Below are 14,341 nucleotides of genomic sequence, written 5' to 3'. Positions count from 1 at the left end.
TCCAGAGTTCAGGACAAGTTTAACAAAGGCTCATTCTTCTACTCATCCAGATCATCAGCACTTCTCCACCTTCCTCTCATCTCATCTTCACCACCTCTACTACCACCAGCATCAAGACCGCGGGGGGTGGGGTGGGGGCTGTGTTACCTATTCGACAATGGATCCATCACCCTCCTTAAATAATACCATCTCGATGGGGTCTAATCGCCAAAGGCTTTTCACATTTTCATTCTTGTGTGCACGTTAATAAAATAAAAAATAAGTTTTCTTCCAGTAAAAACTTCCAATGCATTTCAGTGCAATCTTCAGCCTTTATTTTAAGTGTGTTTAGCTTGCTACTATGCACACAGTGAGGGCAGATGAATACCCCCAAGTGTAATTACACTGAACAAAGCCTGCAGACATGTAGATGCCTTAAAGCAGGACCTGACAGTTAAAATCACCTGGACTTCAGAGGATATTCTGGTTTTCTGTGGACAGATCTCAGCACCAGGACAGGTCTGGACCAGTTTTTTTCTTCCAGAAAACAGTGTGTTTGAAACGTATGGTTTCTTCTCTTCTCTTTAGCCTTCAGCTGTCTGTAAAAACTTCCTCCTGAATCTGTTTGTGCAGTTGGTTGCACAATGGCTCTTTACCATTTTATCAATGTTTTCCATGTGAATTCATGATGGCCATTCATTCAAAGGGAAGTAACCATGGCAACTTCTGCATACGGTGTTGTCATGTGCATACCTTCTATTCATGCTGTCTCTGGAAGTGAGACAAGGCCAGCAACACGGACATCTCCAAGCCAGCAAGAGATGCCAGAAACGAAACATTAGGACGTATCCTATTTAGATTTGTACGTGTCTGATGCTGAATATGTTGAATATGTGAGTGTGTGAGTGTCTCCATGAAGGACTACACTGTTGGGGTCTGAAGCACACCGTCACTTTCCTCCTTCACAAAACTGCCTAACCTGCTCAGCAGGCTGCAGAAGAGCTGAGCTCAGCATGAATGAAATGTACAAATTTGACTTTTAGCATTTACAAAATGACTGATCCAAAGCTGCAATGTTCATCACACTCCCGTGTGAACTACCAGTGTCACGTTGTGTTATTTCAGCCTCTAATGGCAATCTACCCATTAGATTTCTGTGATATGTTTTCTGACTAATAATAATGTCACTAGGTGAGAGTTCAAACTGTGGGTCGCGAAAATTATTTGGCTCCATCACTGAGGTATTACACAATGAACACCACATTTCATATTTTGTAAGGGACAGGCCAACACTCCCAGTTTCATTCCCAGAATTTGCTGCTAGCAAGACAAAAATGAAAAAGTTTCCCACATTTCTTGCCTGTTCCTCTGTGTGTCAGAGCAGCAGCAGTGCACACACACACACACACACACAGATATTCACAGCACTGACACACCCTCCAAATTTGTTCTAGATCTACCTGCAACATGACAAGGCAGCCTTCAACGAGTCACGCCCAGGTTTGTTTGACATAATGACACGTTCTCGAAACATTCAGTCAAACTCCAAACAAAATAACTGCGTGAAAATGGAGCTGAGTTTATGTAGAAACATTCATGTGCATGTGCATGTGTTGAAGTATGTGTGGACTGTGTGCTCATTGTGAGCTGCTGAGGGGCTGTAGATTAAAAAAACTAATCTAAGCCAAATCTTGTGCAACACATCAAACTGCAAACACTGTTCCATGTTGTATGGGCTCCTTTATAAACAACCAACAAGGATACAGAATCACAAAGAAAGGAAACAAAGCACCACAAGAGAGTCAAGTGGGAGAAAAACAATCACGTGATTTCATTTTCACAGCACAGCAATGTTAGCTATTTGTAAAGCCTCTTAAACACTTGATTCTTCTGTCAATCTACACAGTAGACTGTACCAGTTTGGACAAGTTGATGAAGCAGTGGGGAGGACAGGGCAGGTAGAGATATGTCCAAACTCATGAGAACTGCAACTAAGAAAGAAAACTGCAAGATATAATTAAGCACTATAACTCTCAATGTTTGCTACAGAGCGGTGAAAAACAGCTTAGAGTAGGGGTAAAATGCAAGTCAGGTAGTTTTTATAATCTCCAAAAAAGGGTTTCTGTAGTGTGGAGCGTAAGGATAGACGACACCAAGGGTTCCTACACGTTTTCCATTTCAAAATTTCCAGACTGCAATTTCTTGGTAGATTTTTCAGACCATGTTTAACATCTGAGTACAAATCGCTAGAATCAATCAGTTGTAAATAGTTAAATAATTTAATTTTCATGGTGTCTGTGCAGCCTTGTTCATTCACTGTGTCCATGGAAATGAGATAAACGCAGCCACAAACGTTTGCTCTCCATATGCAGAAAAGACAGTCAGTTTTCTTTTCTGATAACTACATCACTGCATTACTCATAAACATTTAAATAAGCTTAATATTTGATTATTTGTGATGCTAAACAATTCAAAGATTTGCATTTTCTTTCACACTAATTTGATCTGGTAAATACAATTTGCTTCCCTTTCACATCTCCATTATTTCTTATCAATTGTACATGTACTTTTTCTTTGTCTGGTATTGTGAATAAATTTGTTAATTTGGTTGCAGATGAGCAGATTCGGTAAAGTTATAAGACACCTGGGGCAGAGCTTTTATGCTTATTCTGTTTAGGACTGTCCTAAACAGTCCTCATGCCATACCATACGTTGCCTTGCTTTCGACGACATCAAGCTCGCACTGGCCTGCAGTCTTTCATACAGTGGTAAACAATTTGGTAGCGCTGGCTGCCTGCTCCAAACAACGTGAAAAACAGTCGGATTGTACGACCAATAAATTTTTAGAAATTCAGAATTTTATAACTTAGAAAACAGAATAGGGGCAATAGTATGTAGTATTAACATCAAATCAAATTCCATACATTTCCATACTGTGTAGGAACCCTGTACTCCAGTGTGTTATTTACCTGCTGTGCATCTGACCAGCATGAAAGGACAGTGCCTCATATCACGCTACAACCTGGAATTCCCAAAAGCTTTAACATTGCTGTGCACTAACCATGTAATCAATACAAGAACACTGGACACTGTGATCCAGTACATTCACTGCAGCATTCTAACTCAAAACTCAATCACACAACAACCCAAACCTCAGATGTTACCAAGCTGCTGCTGCACATAAGAACCACTAAACATAATGTCTTCACCATCTACGTGATAATCAACACTCAACCTGATATCCGACTCTTTGAATCTCCATCCACACTTGTAAGGGACAGGTGTTAGGATGCCCTTAAGGCAGCCAGATTTACCCATATTTACATCACTGAATAATAAGGGATGCAAGTTGTCTGACAATATCTCACGTGTCGTGGCAAAACAAGGGCGACTGTATCAGGCAAACACACCAAAGTTAACCTTGCACTTGCTGGAGGATACCCTCATCCACAGAAATATGACACAATGTTGTGTTTGGCATTCACAGCGCTTTATACACATAGTTGGTTACGAGAAGTATTTGTTTACAACCCTAACCAACCCTAGCTCTTTTGCAAAGCTATCGGGTTTAAATTTATCTAAGATTTTTTCAGGTCAGTTTACACAGCCAGTCATCCTTTCAATGGAGAGCCTGCCCACGGCTTTTAGACACAATGAAGTTAACAAAACACTTGGCCCCATAACAAACTGACACCTGTCATGTACAGCAGGTTGGACAGCATGGCTTTTTTTCTGTGTACTCTGTGCTAAAAGTACAAAAGCGATGAGCATTAAGAGTAAACTTTGGCGGAAGGTTACAACATATATTTTGTTTGTCACATCAGGAAACAGACATGAACACTATTTGTAGGTGAACTTGAGCTGCGACAGTTACTCAATACATAAAATTAATTGGCAACTATTTTGGTAGTTGATTAAAACAATATCCCCTTGTACTTTTATCCACCAATGTAAAGATCTGCAGTGTTTTTATGTCTTATGCAATTGGTTACACAATGCCAACAATTTAAAGCCATTTTCTTGGGCTTACAGGCATTCATTCATTCATTCTTTCTTTCTCTTTTTTGACATTTTATAGACCAATGCTGTGTCTCAAATCGCGTACTTCTGTACTTACACTTAATATTTTGAGTGCATAAGTGCGTTCACACTGAGAAGTATGGAAAAATGCAGGGCACTATGAGTACCCGGATGGTGCACTCAAAACAGTCAAGTAGTTGAGTGTGGAACTATGGACACTTCTCGCACTCAATGGTCGCCATCTTGGCTACGTAGCAGAAGGGGAAGGACCGCTTTTCAAACTGAAAATGGTGGCTGAGGACTGTGCGACCGTGAACGTCGCTGCATTGTACAAATACATGTGTTTTTTGCACTAAGCACCACTATACTGTTGTTGGATATAAGGCAGCAGTATGTTTCTTGGGTTAATTTAGCAGTCTGTAATGATTTGGTACCGCGAACGATAACGCGAATGCTAATGCTAGTTTGCTAACGAGCTGATTTGCGGTTGTCATTTCCAGTGAGTGCACAACGGCCGTGTTTGGGTTGAGACAACACTACCCTGTTGAAATTTGCGCACTACGCCAATGAGTACATAGTGCACATAGTATAGAACATAGAAGTATACTTACGGAAGTATGTGATTTGAGACACACCACTAGTGATTAAAAAAAAAAAAAAATAGTAAGCAGATTAATTCATAAGGAAAATTAGCATTAGTTGCAGCCCTTTAGTGATCCAAGCCTTCCACACTTCTTTATCTTTCTTTCAGTGAACATAGAGATGTACTTAAAGGTATACTATGCAAGATTTGTCAGTTACTGATTGTAACCGCGCTCACCTATAAAAGTAAAGGTAAAGACCAATCCCTGAATCACTCGTTTAGCATTTCACCTGGCTATATTTTCAATTTTTTCACTGTTGCGTCTCTTGTTGCCTGTTGCTTATAGTCTGGCATCTGGTCGCTACTTTTTTTTATAAAGGCCCGACCTCACTTGAGCACTGTGGGGGTAGACACCCATAAACGTCCCAAACACAGAAAATAAGAAGAATAAAAAGCAGAGTGTCTGCAGATAAACACATCTCCACACACTTCAAGTGGGTCATAAGTGATAACTGAGAGGGATTATTTCTGTATGAGCTGACGCATTTTTTTTTAAAAGGAAATTCTTGTGTAGTAAATCATTAAATATACTTTGTAGAGAAAACCACCCAGAACTGAGCAATTCAAAAGAAAAATGTGTCTAACATAGCAAGTCATGATGTAACTTGTTTTGCACAATCAAAGTTTTCCACAGAAATGTTGAACACAGCTTAAAAAAACTTACCAGACGGTTCTCATCAAACACCTCTAACAGCAGACGATGCTTCCTGGGATTAACCTGAAACATAATATAGACTGTGAAGTCTGGGTTCAATAATCAGCCTTGGTCGACAAAAGCAACAGCATGACTTTTAGCCTTGTATGATAAAATACATAGTAAAGTAATCCAGTTTCCTGTCATAAAATGCAGCACATGAGCTTCATTTTAAATATTTAATTTATCTTAAGTTTAACTTACTCTGAAAAAGAATTCCTCGTTCCATTTTGGGTCCAGTGTCTTCATGTAACACGAGATAGGAAGGAAATATAGAATCAAAATAAAATAGGTGTCGACAAACAAAACAAGTGTAACTGCAACAGTGAACGTCTACCGTACTTACCTTTTTTATTGTTTTAGTCTGAAGACTTGTGATCTCTCCATTGACGGGGTCGTAGAGGGACAGTCTTGTATAAGGATCGCTGCAGGACAAAGGAAGACACATTCAGATTCATATAAACATCCATCCAGAAAGATTTAAACAGTTATGATCTACGTTCTGCTCCTTTGCTGTTAGTGCTTTGTGCGGCTCATGAGTCTCTACTTTCTTTCTAAAGGAAAACACTTTCTGGCATTGTCTGATCCAATCTTAGAAAACATTAAAATGATGGTTCCAGCTTCTCCATGCTTGATGCAAAATTGGCTGTAATTGTTGTTTTATGATGGTTTAGGGCACTGTGACATCCATTAATCACATTATCTATGACTGCAACTTCAGGCCTGCAGCAACTCTGTGTTATTAGTAGTGTATCAAGTAATTGGTTTTACATCAGAGTGATGTTAATACAGCAACTTTGGTTATGACGCACATGATTAGAGAGTACCAGCATTGCAAAACTCAGGGCTCTTTGCACAGATAATACAAGACAACTTTTTTTTATCTGAATGCTTTAAATACTCTTTTTTCTAAATTAAGGATTTTCTCTCTTTTTTTAATATCAGATGTGAAAACAACAAGAATGTTATTCTTCGCCTTTACACCCCCCCCACCCCCCCCACCCCTTTTGCCAAATAAGTAAACTATCATAACCTGAAGCTGAATTGAATCTTGCTTGCTAAAAATATACAACACATTACTTTGGGTCTGAATAGGATTTTGGAGAGAATAGCAGACTCAATCAGAATCATGAAATGCAAGATGATTCATGGTTCACTAACAGATGTCTCTGACGTACAGTTTGTCCATGGAAAACATAATGTCATCACCTTCCTGTCAGTCAACACAACAGTTTAGAGGATGCAATTTCAGCGAGTTCCTCAGAATGTCCAGCTTTACTGATGATAATTTGGGGACACTGACAGGAAATGGACAATACAGATACACAGGAAGATGACGACTTTGATTCTACAGAAAATCAAACACAAGTTGGTTGAATAAAAGAAGCTATTATGAGACGTCATCTTGGGGTCTGGGAAATTCTGACAGATATTTTTCACTATTCTCTGGTAATTTCAAAAGAAAACTATTTATCCATTAATTCAAAAATAACTTTAAATTCATGTAGGACCAAAATAATTAGTAATTTAGTGATACATTGATGGCTCTAGCTTCTCAATTGTGAAAATTTGCTGCTTTTTATGTCTTGTGTGACAGTAAACAGACTATCTTTGATTTTAGGACTGCTGACTGTAAAAAAAAAATAGATATCTGATGATATCAGAATTGCCTAATCAAGAAAATAACTGGCAGTTTAATCATTAATCAAACACTAGAACGTTAATTGCAACCATCAGCATATATAATGTTACCTGTCTACAGCTTACCTTGCTCCAAGTATATCTTTTTTGGCCAGGCCAATTCCAGCAACGACTTTCACCTTTAGGATTCTGGAATCATCCTGAAATTAAAAGATATACTAATGAGTTTACTATATATAAATATGTTAAGAGTACTTGGGGTACGCAAGGACACTCAAAGAGGAAGATAAGAAAATATCAAAAACATAAATTAGTATCTTAAAGGTATATTTCACTTATAAAATGACCATTTGTAAATCAAATAGTGATGCTGTGTTATCTTGATTTAGTGATAAAAACTTTGTTTTACTCGCATGCATCCACAGAAAACAGCTAACATATTGATTTCTTGATTGATTGGGGAACATGTTTAACAACAGCAAAACTATATCAAAACATGCATTAACAAACTCACACAATTCGTTGCAGCATTATCCAAGTCTCATTCATCCAGTCCTATCGGTACTTCACAAGCATTTTATATACATATCTTTGCTCTCTTTAAAGTCAGACTCCAATACTAAGGACTTTTTTCTTTGTTTGGGAAGAACTGCTACAACTGTATAAATGAGACTTGGATTATACTGCATGAGTTGTTTGAGAGATTGTAAACTGATGTTTTGATGTAATTTGCAGTTAAATTTGATACCCAATCAATCAACAAATCGATTTGTTTGCCATTTTCCATGGAGGTATTTGAGTTTTTTTTCACTAAATCAAGGCAAGGTTAGAAGAAATTACGGCTGGGTGATACACCTACTATGTACGATATATCGATACATTTAAAGCAAGATATGAATTCAATTTGTGTAAATATCTTCAAATAAGCTCCAATATGAGGAATAAGAAGGCCTGCTGAGTAAAACACATTCAACCATTTTCTCTTACACATTCTTTGCACCTCCAAACACTTAAAAGACACATAAGATTTCCCCCCAACACTTTTATAAACACAAATTCCACTCACAAGCAGCAACCACATGTACAAATGGTCATTTCGTGTGTGAAATACTCCCTTCGCAAAGCCGAACTGAAACTAAAAAGTGGGACCACTCTAACTCCAACTAAATATAAGTGGCTGGTAACATTGTGTACATATGCTGGTCCAGTATTTACTGTATATTGTCTTGTGTTAGTGTGACAAGGTGTATCCAACATACAGGCAAGTTTACAATATGAATCTATAGCAATGTATTGGATCATGATAACAGTACGCACAACTTATGTTGATATAACTCACTATCACATGCATGCAGCTCACATCCCCCCAGTACAATCAGGGTTTACACTGTGAGATGATGTAACATCCTGACAATACTTGGCACTGCTGCACATTTCCCATCATAATCTACCACAACCCTCATAATGCAGTTACTGTCAAGTTAGTGAATCATCATCAGATTTCGCAATCAATCACACTGGCTTCAAGACACAAGTATAGGGCCCTTACATTGTTAGCTGGAGTTAGAGCTCTGACAAAAAGGTTTTAAGGCAAAATAAGTCAGAGTTTGGTCGGTGTAAGTTTGGTGTGTGTGTGTGTGTGCGTGTGCGTGTGCGTTAAGGACGGGAAGCAGCCGCGGGCCAGCAGAGAGGCGTTACCAGCCCGGGGAGCCTGTTGTGTTTCCTGGCTGAAAAAGTGAACAGCTACAGCTTTAATTTGATTAGCATTAGCTGGGAAGTGTAGCTGATCAATTACATCGATTTTTCTACCACTAAGTAACACATTTAGGTGAACACAAAACTCCTTATCTATCAAGTTAACCCGCTCGTGAGTTTAGTTAGCTCGCTAATTAAACCCCAGTGTTGAGTTAGCGCTAACTAACTAGTTAGCTAGTTGGCTAACGACGTGATCACATGAATAGCCTCATTAACGGCTGGCAAACGTTAGTTTACCTCATCTGTCTGAAGTCCTCGGATCTGTGGAGAAAGTGCAGCCATACTATCCTTGCCCTTCTTCCTCCCAGAGAGCGACGACAAGCAGAAGAAAAGCAGACAGTGGTCCCGCTCAACAGTGCGTTAGACTCAAGTGGTGTTCAGTTACTACTCTACGCCTCTATTATGCCCTCTGTGTGTTTACGCTGGTAGATATCGTGAACCTGACCTAGTGGCTAGCTGTGACACCGTCGTCACTCGCTGTATCCATCCTCCTCCTCCTCCTTTTCCTCCTCCTACTCTGTTTCTTCCTCCTTCCTTCCTCCTCCTCTTGTTTCCCTCTTCCTGTCACAGCCACAGCTTGAGAAAACCCAGGAGAAAACATCCGAGAGGACACGTGAACGCATCATCAGTCTCTCACTAAATGCCCAGAGAAGTGGGGGAAGTATTCAGATCATTTGCTGGAGGAAAAGTACCACAATTAAAACACAGACTCAATTACAAGTGAAAGTTGTATATTTAAAACTTGTCACATAACAAAAGATCTACAAAAGGCAGTGGAATTTAACGTTAATTCAAATGCTGTACTTCAGTAGGCCTACATATTTGAGATACCTTTGCTTTCCTTGACTCTATAGATTTTGTACCTTACACTCAGTGTTGGAAAGGCTACACTGGAAATGTAATAGATAACAGATTTCTAGTTACCCTTGAAAAAAGATAATGAGTAATGAAACTATTTTATCTACTTAAAAGTAATATAACTTTTACATTTGATTACTTTTTTATTAGTTGTCTAACAGATGTTTTAAACTGGGCAATAAAGTTGAAAAATGTCATGAAATGGGCAGAATAAATAATCTAAGTAGGGCTGCAACTAATGATTATTTTCATTGTCGACTAATCTGTTGATTAGTCGACTAATCATTTTATCGAAAAATGTGTTAAAATGTTGAAAAATGTTGGTCTGTCTCTCCCAAAATTATGTCATCTAATGTCTTGTTTCGCACTCACGCCAAAGGGTTTTTGTTCACCATCATGGGAGAGTGTGTAAAGCTGCCAATATATGAATTTAAGAAGTTGCAATAAGAGTATTTTGCGGTACTTTTATAGTACTTTTCTATGAAAAATGACTCAAACAGATTAGTCACCGATTATTTTAATAGTCGATTAGTCATTGATTAGTCGACTACTAAAATACTCACCGATTATTTTAATAGTCGATTAGTCATTGATTAGTCTACTAATTGTAGCAGCCCTAATTCTAAGTATAAACTTTTACTGAAAAGAATATATTTGGATGTGACCCCTTTGTTATCACTAACTTTTTTCTTTTTTTTTAAGATATGTTTTTGGGCATTTTGCCTTTAATGGATAGGACAGCCAGTTGTGAAAGGGGGAGAGAGAGAGAGAGAGAGAGAGAGAGAGGGATGACATGCAGCAGAGGGCCACAAAGGGCACTGGACTCGAGCCCGGGCCACTGCGCAACAGCCTTGTATATGGGGCGCCTGCTCTATCCACTAAGCCACCGACGCCCCGTTATCACTAACTCTTTGATTAGTAATTGAACCTGAACCTTCTTTCAGTATATGATATTAATATTTATCAGATATACGTGTTTATGTTCTGACCTTTTAGTTTACCAACGTTGTTCAGCAATTTCCTTAAATTTAATTCCCAAATTCATTCTTAAAATACCAGACAGGTTGTCAGGTATTAAGGGGACCAGGGTGACCTGATAAGAAATGGGCTACTGGACCAAGACATAGATGGACTAAAGCAGATAAACAACTCCTAGCCCAGTGTTCCAACATCCACAAACATCAGCTGCTATCACACCTAGAGACTGAGTGCCATTTTTCATGAAAACAAAGAATTTATTTCTGCCAATACTTGTATTTTAAGAATTTGGCACTTTTAAAAACATCTCAGTACTTCTTCCACCATTGGCAAATAGTTAAAGAATTTTCCGTACCCATCAGTAACATTGATACATGTCATTATATTTTATTATCATTAGTTATTAGTTTGTATGCTGTTGTTCAGCCTATGAGATGATGATACAGATTGCGATGAGCAGAAAACAATAACCTGTAAGGTAACTATATCTGTCATACAATTAAAAAGTACAAGACTTTCCTCTGAAATGTAACGAGGTAGAAATATTAAGTAGCACAAAATTAAAATACACATTTAAAGTACCTCAAAATTGTACTTAAATACAAGAAAATGTGTTAGTTAAATTTCACCAGTGATACTGACTGTATCAGACTGCAGCTAAGTATAGTGTAAGAGTTGTGACATCATCTAGTTTTGAATTCAAGGATTCTTTGTATCATAAACAATACATGTCATCAAATACAATTGTGTGCTCTAAATTTGAACTAATTTTTGAGGTGAAATTTCAGTCTGAAGGTTAAACATTGCATGTGCCATATGACAACTATAGCTCAATGACAGGATTTTTGTAGGCTGATACAAACATCAAATTTTAGGAGCAAATTTTTTTTTTTTTTTAAAGGACTTTAAATGACATATCAGGAAGATCCAAGAAGCTACCAAATATAGATTATACTTTCCCCTGCTTCTGTGTTTGTATCACAGGTTAGATTCCCTGGAAACATAGTTAACGGATACAATACAGTGACTGACTCCAAATTAATAAAATATTAAAATGCTTGTTCCTAAAAAGTTGATTCATCACTGTAACTGGATTTACTGAAGTGAAACTACAAGCAATGGCTTCCTGAAAGTTAGGAAATCTTGGAATAAAAATGAGTCTCACTAATGGTCCCACCATGTCTGGCAAGCTGCTACTGTAACTAATCATGTGCAGCCATACTTCTGGCTCAAACACAGGAGGTCTGGAGGAATATAAACAGTGGATGCTTAGAGAGAAGGCAGAGTCGCTTTGGGCTGTCATCAGTCAAACAGTCAGTTTTGCTCAGCCAGAGCAGGGCGCTGCTGTTTTGTACTGGTGCACGAACAACAAGAGAGTTTCAGTTACTGTAAGTGTCACATATAGACGCTGGAGCTGGTTTGCAGAGCAAGTTTAAATGTTGCTTTTTGATATGAACATGAATGGACACTTCTTTGAAATAGCATGTGATCTCTAAAGATCTTACACAACCACGCAGGTGTTTTAAATTATTCCGGCTAATTAAACTCCTGCACAGGTTGCAGTTGAGTGGAGCACTGCTGGGAATAGAGCTTTTTTCCACAGCAGACATTTTGTCATATCATAGCAGGAGAATCACATGTGTAACTGATAACATCAATGATGGCTCTGTTATATCAAAGTGTTTCAGTAAGACTGTTAACAAGCACGCAAAACACAAGGACGTTGTACACCTAAATGGAAAGTTACTGTTATTTATTTCTCACTGTCTTTTCCTGCTATGACATATGAAAACAGTTTATTACGTTCAGTCACCAGACTTCATAAACTAATAAGAGTGACAAAGGTCATCTAGCTCTTACAGCTGCAACAAAGCAAAAGTCAGTATAAGTCAATCACGCATGGTCTGTGAAAACACCTGTGTAGGCAGTAATATCTGTCTTAGTTTTATCTGTTTAAATGGGTATAATTAGGGGGACAGTGGCATGAGTTAATGAATGCTGGCACCTTTCCATGAACCAGAAGTAAGAAAATGAACCAGGAAGTGAGTAAGTCACCATTATCTGAGCACGTGCTTCTGAGGTGTCATTGAGTGAAGGAGTTCAGCATACTGATAGTAATCAGTGATAAAGTTACATGTCATTGATTGTGTAAGGAAAAATTTGATATCAGTCCCACGACTACTCAAGTCATGGGGCCAATTTCATAAATATAGACTTTGACTATTTTTGTCAGACACAATACAGACGAGTAATTTCAAAGCAGCCCAGGTCTTCACTGTTTAGAGCAGTTGCACTAAGATACTATGATTTCTGGATAAAGAAGACCCTCTTTTAAAACAAAAAACATGGTTGACTGACAAAGGCACAGGTTTGGGGCTGGGGACAGTGGTGTGGTAGAGGGTATACGCAGGTATACATAGGAGCATATACCCACTTCCACCTGGGTAACCTACCCATCTAGTTGTAAACCCACCTCATCAACTACCATTACACCACTGGTTTAGATTCAGTGTGACAAACAGTTAATTTTCTGCATTCTGGTGAATTTCTATGCACCATTTTGTTCCTTTTCTGCATCAGTTATTGGGGGAAAAGTCTAAAACAATTATCACAATAAAAGCCCTCTGCTACTTTAATGTTTTTATTTTCATTTTCCTGTCTAAACTCCAGAGAGACAACAATGTCCAGCTGCGAAAAATCTCAACACAGCTAGTGCAGACGTGTAGCTATCATTGCTGAGACCCTGTGGCTCCCTAATGTGACAGGTCTTGGCACGTCTGTGAACTCGCCAGTGAAGCTCAGAAACAATTTTCTCAGAGAAACAGGAAAAAAAGTCCTCTAAAAACTCTTTCCCCTCTTTCTCTAAAAGCTGTATTTCTCTCTGTCAGTTGATACCACTGGACAATGAGTGCCACTGATGGTTGCCATGGAAACGTGGCTCTCCACCTCAGGGCAGGGTGGCTAACTTTTTAGGCTTTTAATAAATCAGTCTGTATTTTTGTGACACTGCTACCTTACATTAGACTAACTTAAGAGCATAATTAAGATGGACCGAACACTACAGACTAGTCTAAAATATATTTGTGAGCAGAGAACAGAACACTGATGCCATGTCCAAATTGCTTGTTACTCAGTGCATTATTTTTTATTTTACACATTTTAACTTGAGTGCCGAAATTCTCAGTGGGAAAATTATGCTCAATATAATGCCATAAAAAATCCTACCATGGGAAAAGAAATGCAGCATCCACCCCATTTCTGTTACACTATTCCCTACAAACTACTACAGTAAACTTTTTATGGAGTAAATTGAGTTTACAAAGCATTAAACTGAGATTTGAGCGGAAAGAAGCACACTATCTACATTATATTATATACTGAAATCGCAAAGAAAAAGGACAGAACAGCCCTTTCCAATCCTGACAGAAGAATAAGGTGGAGAGTGAGAGGAGATAATTAGACATGCCTGTGAGCTGGGGGAAGGGAGGAATGAACCAACAAACTGCATGATAAAGGTCAGAGAGGAGTGAAAGTGGCTCACTGAGCAGGAATTTAAAGTTTAATTCAGTTACGGACATCTTTGCTCAAAGGACAACAATATAAGTCCAGAGGAGCGGTGGTTAAAACAAGGACCAGCTGTACAGTGTAAACGTTTCTGGATAACAGAGCTTCTTGAAGAAGTGTAGTGTGTAAGTGAATGAATGAATAGGGAAGAGGTTTTGTACAAAGTACAAGGCAAACACTCAGAAATATCAGTGCATACAAAATTAAGT

The 14,341-nt window shown here is 38.4% G+C and overlaps 1 protein-coding gene across 2 annotated transcripts in view; it reads right to left on the bottom strand.

Moving 5' to 3' along the window:
• The window catches only part of nedd4a (NEDD4 E3 ubiquitin protein ligase a), a 35,991-nt gene extending 26,746 nt beyond the window's left edge, over positions 1-9,245 (bottom strand). Inside the window, exons 1-6 of one of the 2 annotated variants that reach the window (XM_078175902.1) lie at positions 8,970-9,245; positions 7,104-7,177; positions 5,683-5,761; positions 5,541-5,579; positions 5,303-5,360; positions 92-94 (exon numbers count right to left, since the gene is read on the bottom strand). In XM_078175902.1, the coding sequence (XP_078032028.1) occupies positions 92-94; positions 5,303-5,360; positions 5,541-5,579; positions 5,683-5,761; positions 7,104-7,177; positions 8,970-9,014 (298 nt within the window). In that variant the 5' untranslated portion in view covers positions 9,015-9,245. The remainder of the gene's footprint in view (positions 1-91; positions 95-5,302; positions 5,361-5,540; positions 5,580-5,682; positions 5,762-7,103; positions 7,178-8,969) is intronic. The other variant, XM_033609806.2, reaches the window with a different exon arrangement.
• Positions 9,246-14,341: the final 5,096 nt, after the last annotated feature.

Source organism: Epinephelus lanceolatus, chromosome 2 (assembly GCF_041903045.1).
Source record: "Epinephelus lanceolatus isolate andai-2023 chromosome 2, ASM4190304v1, whole genome shotgun sequence".
In the NCBI taxonomy this organism is placed as follows: Eukaryota; Metazoa; Chordata; class Actinopteri; order Perciformes; family Serranidae; genus Epinephelus; species Epinephelus lanceolatus.
The sequence above is the reverse complement of the archived record's forward strand: the minus strand, read 5'-3'. Positions and strand labels throughout refer to the sequence as shown.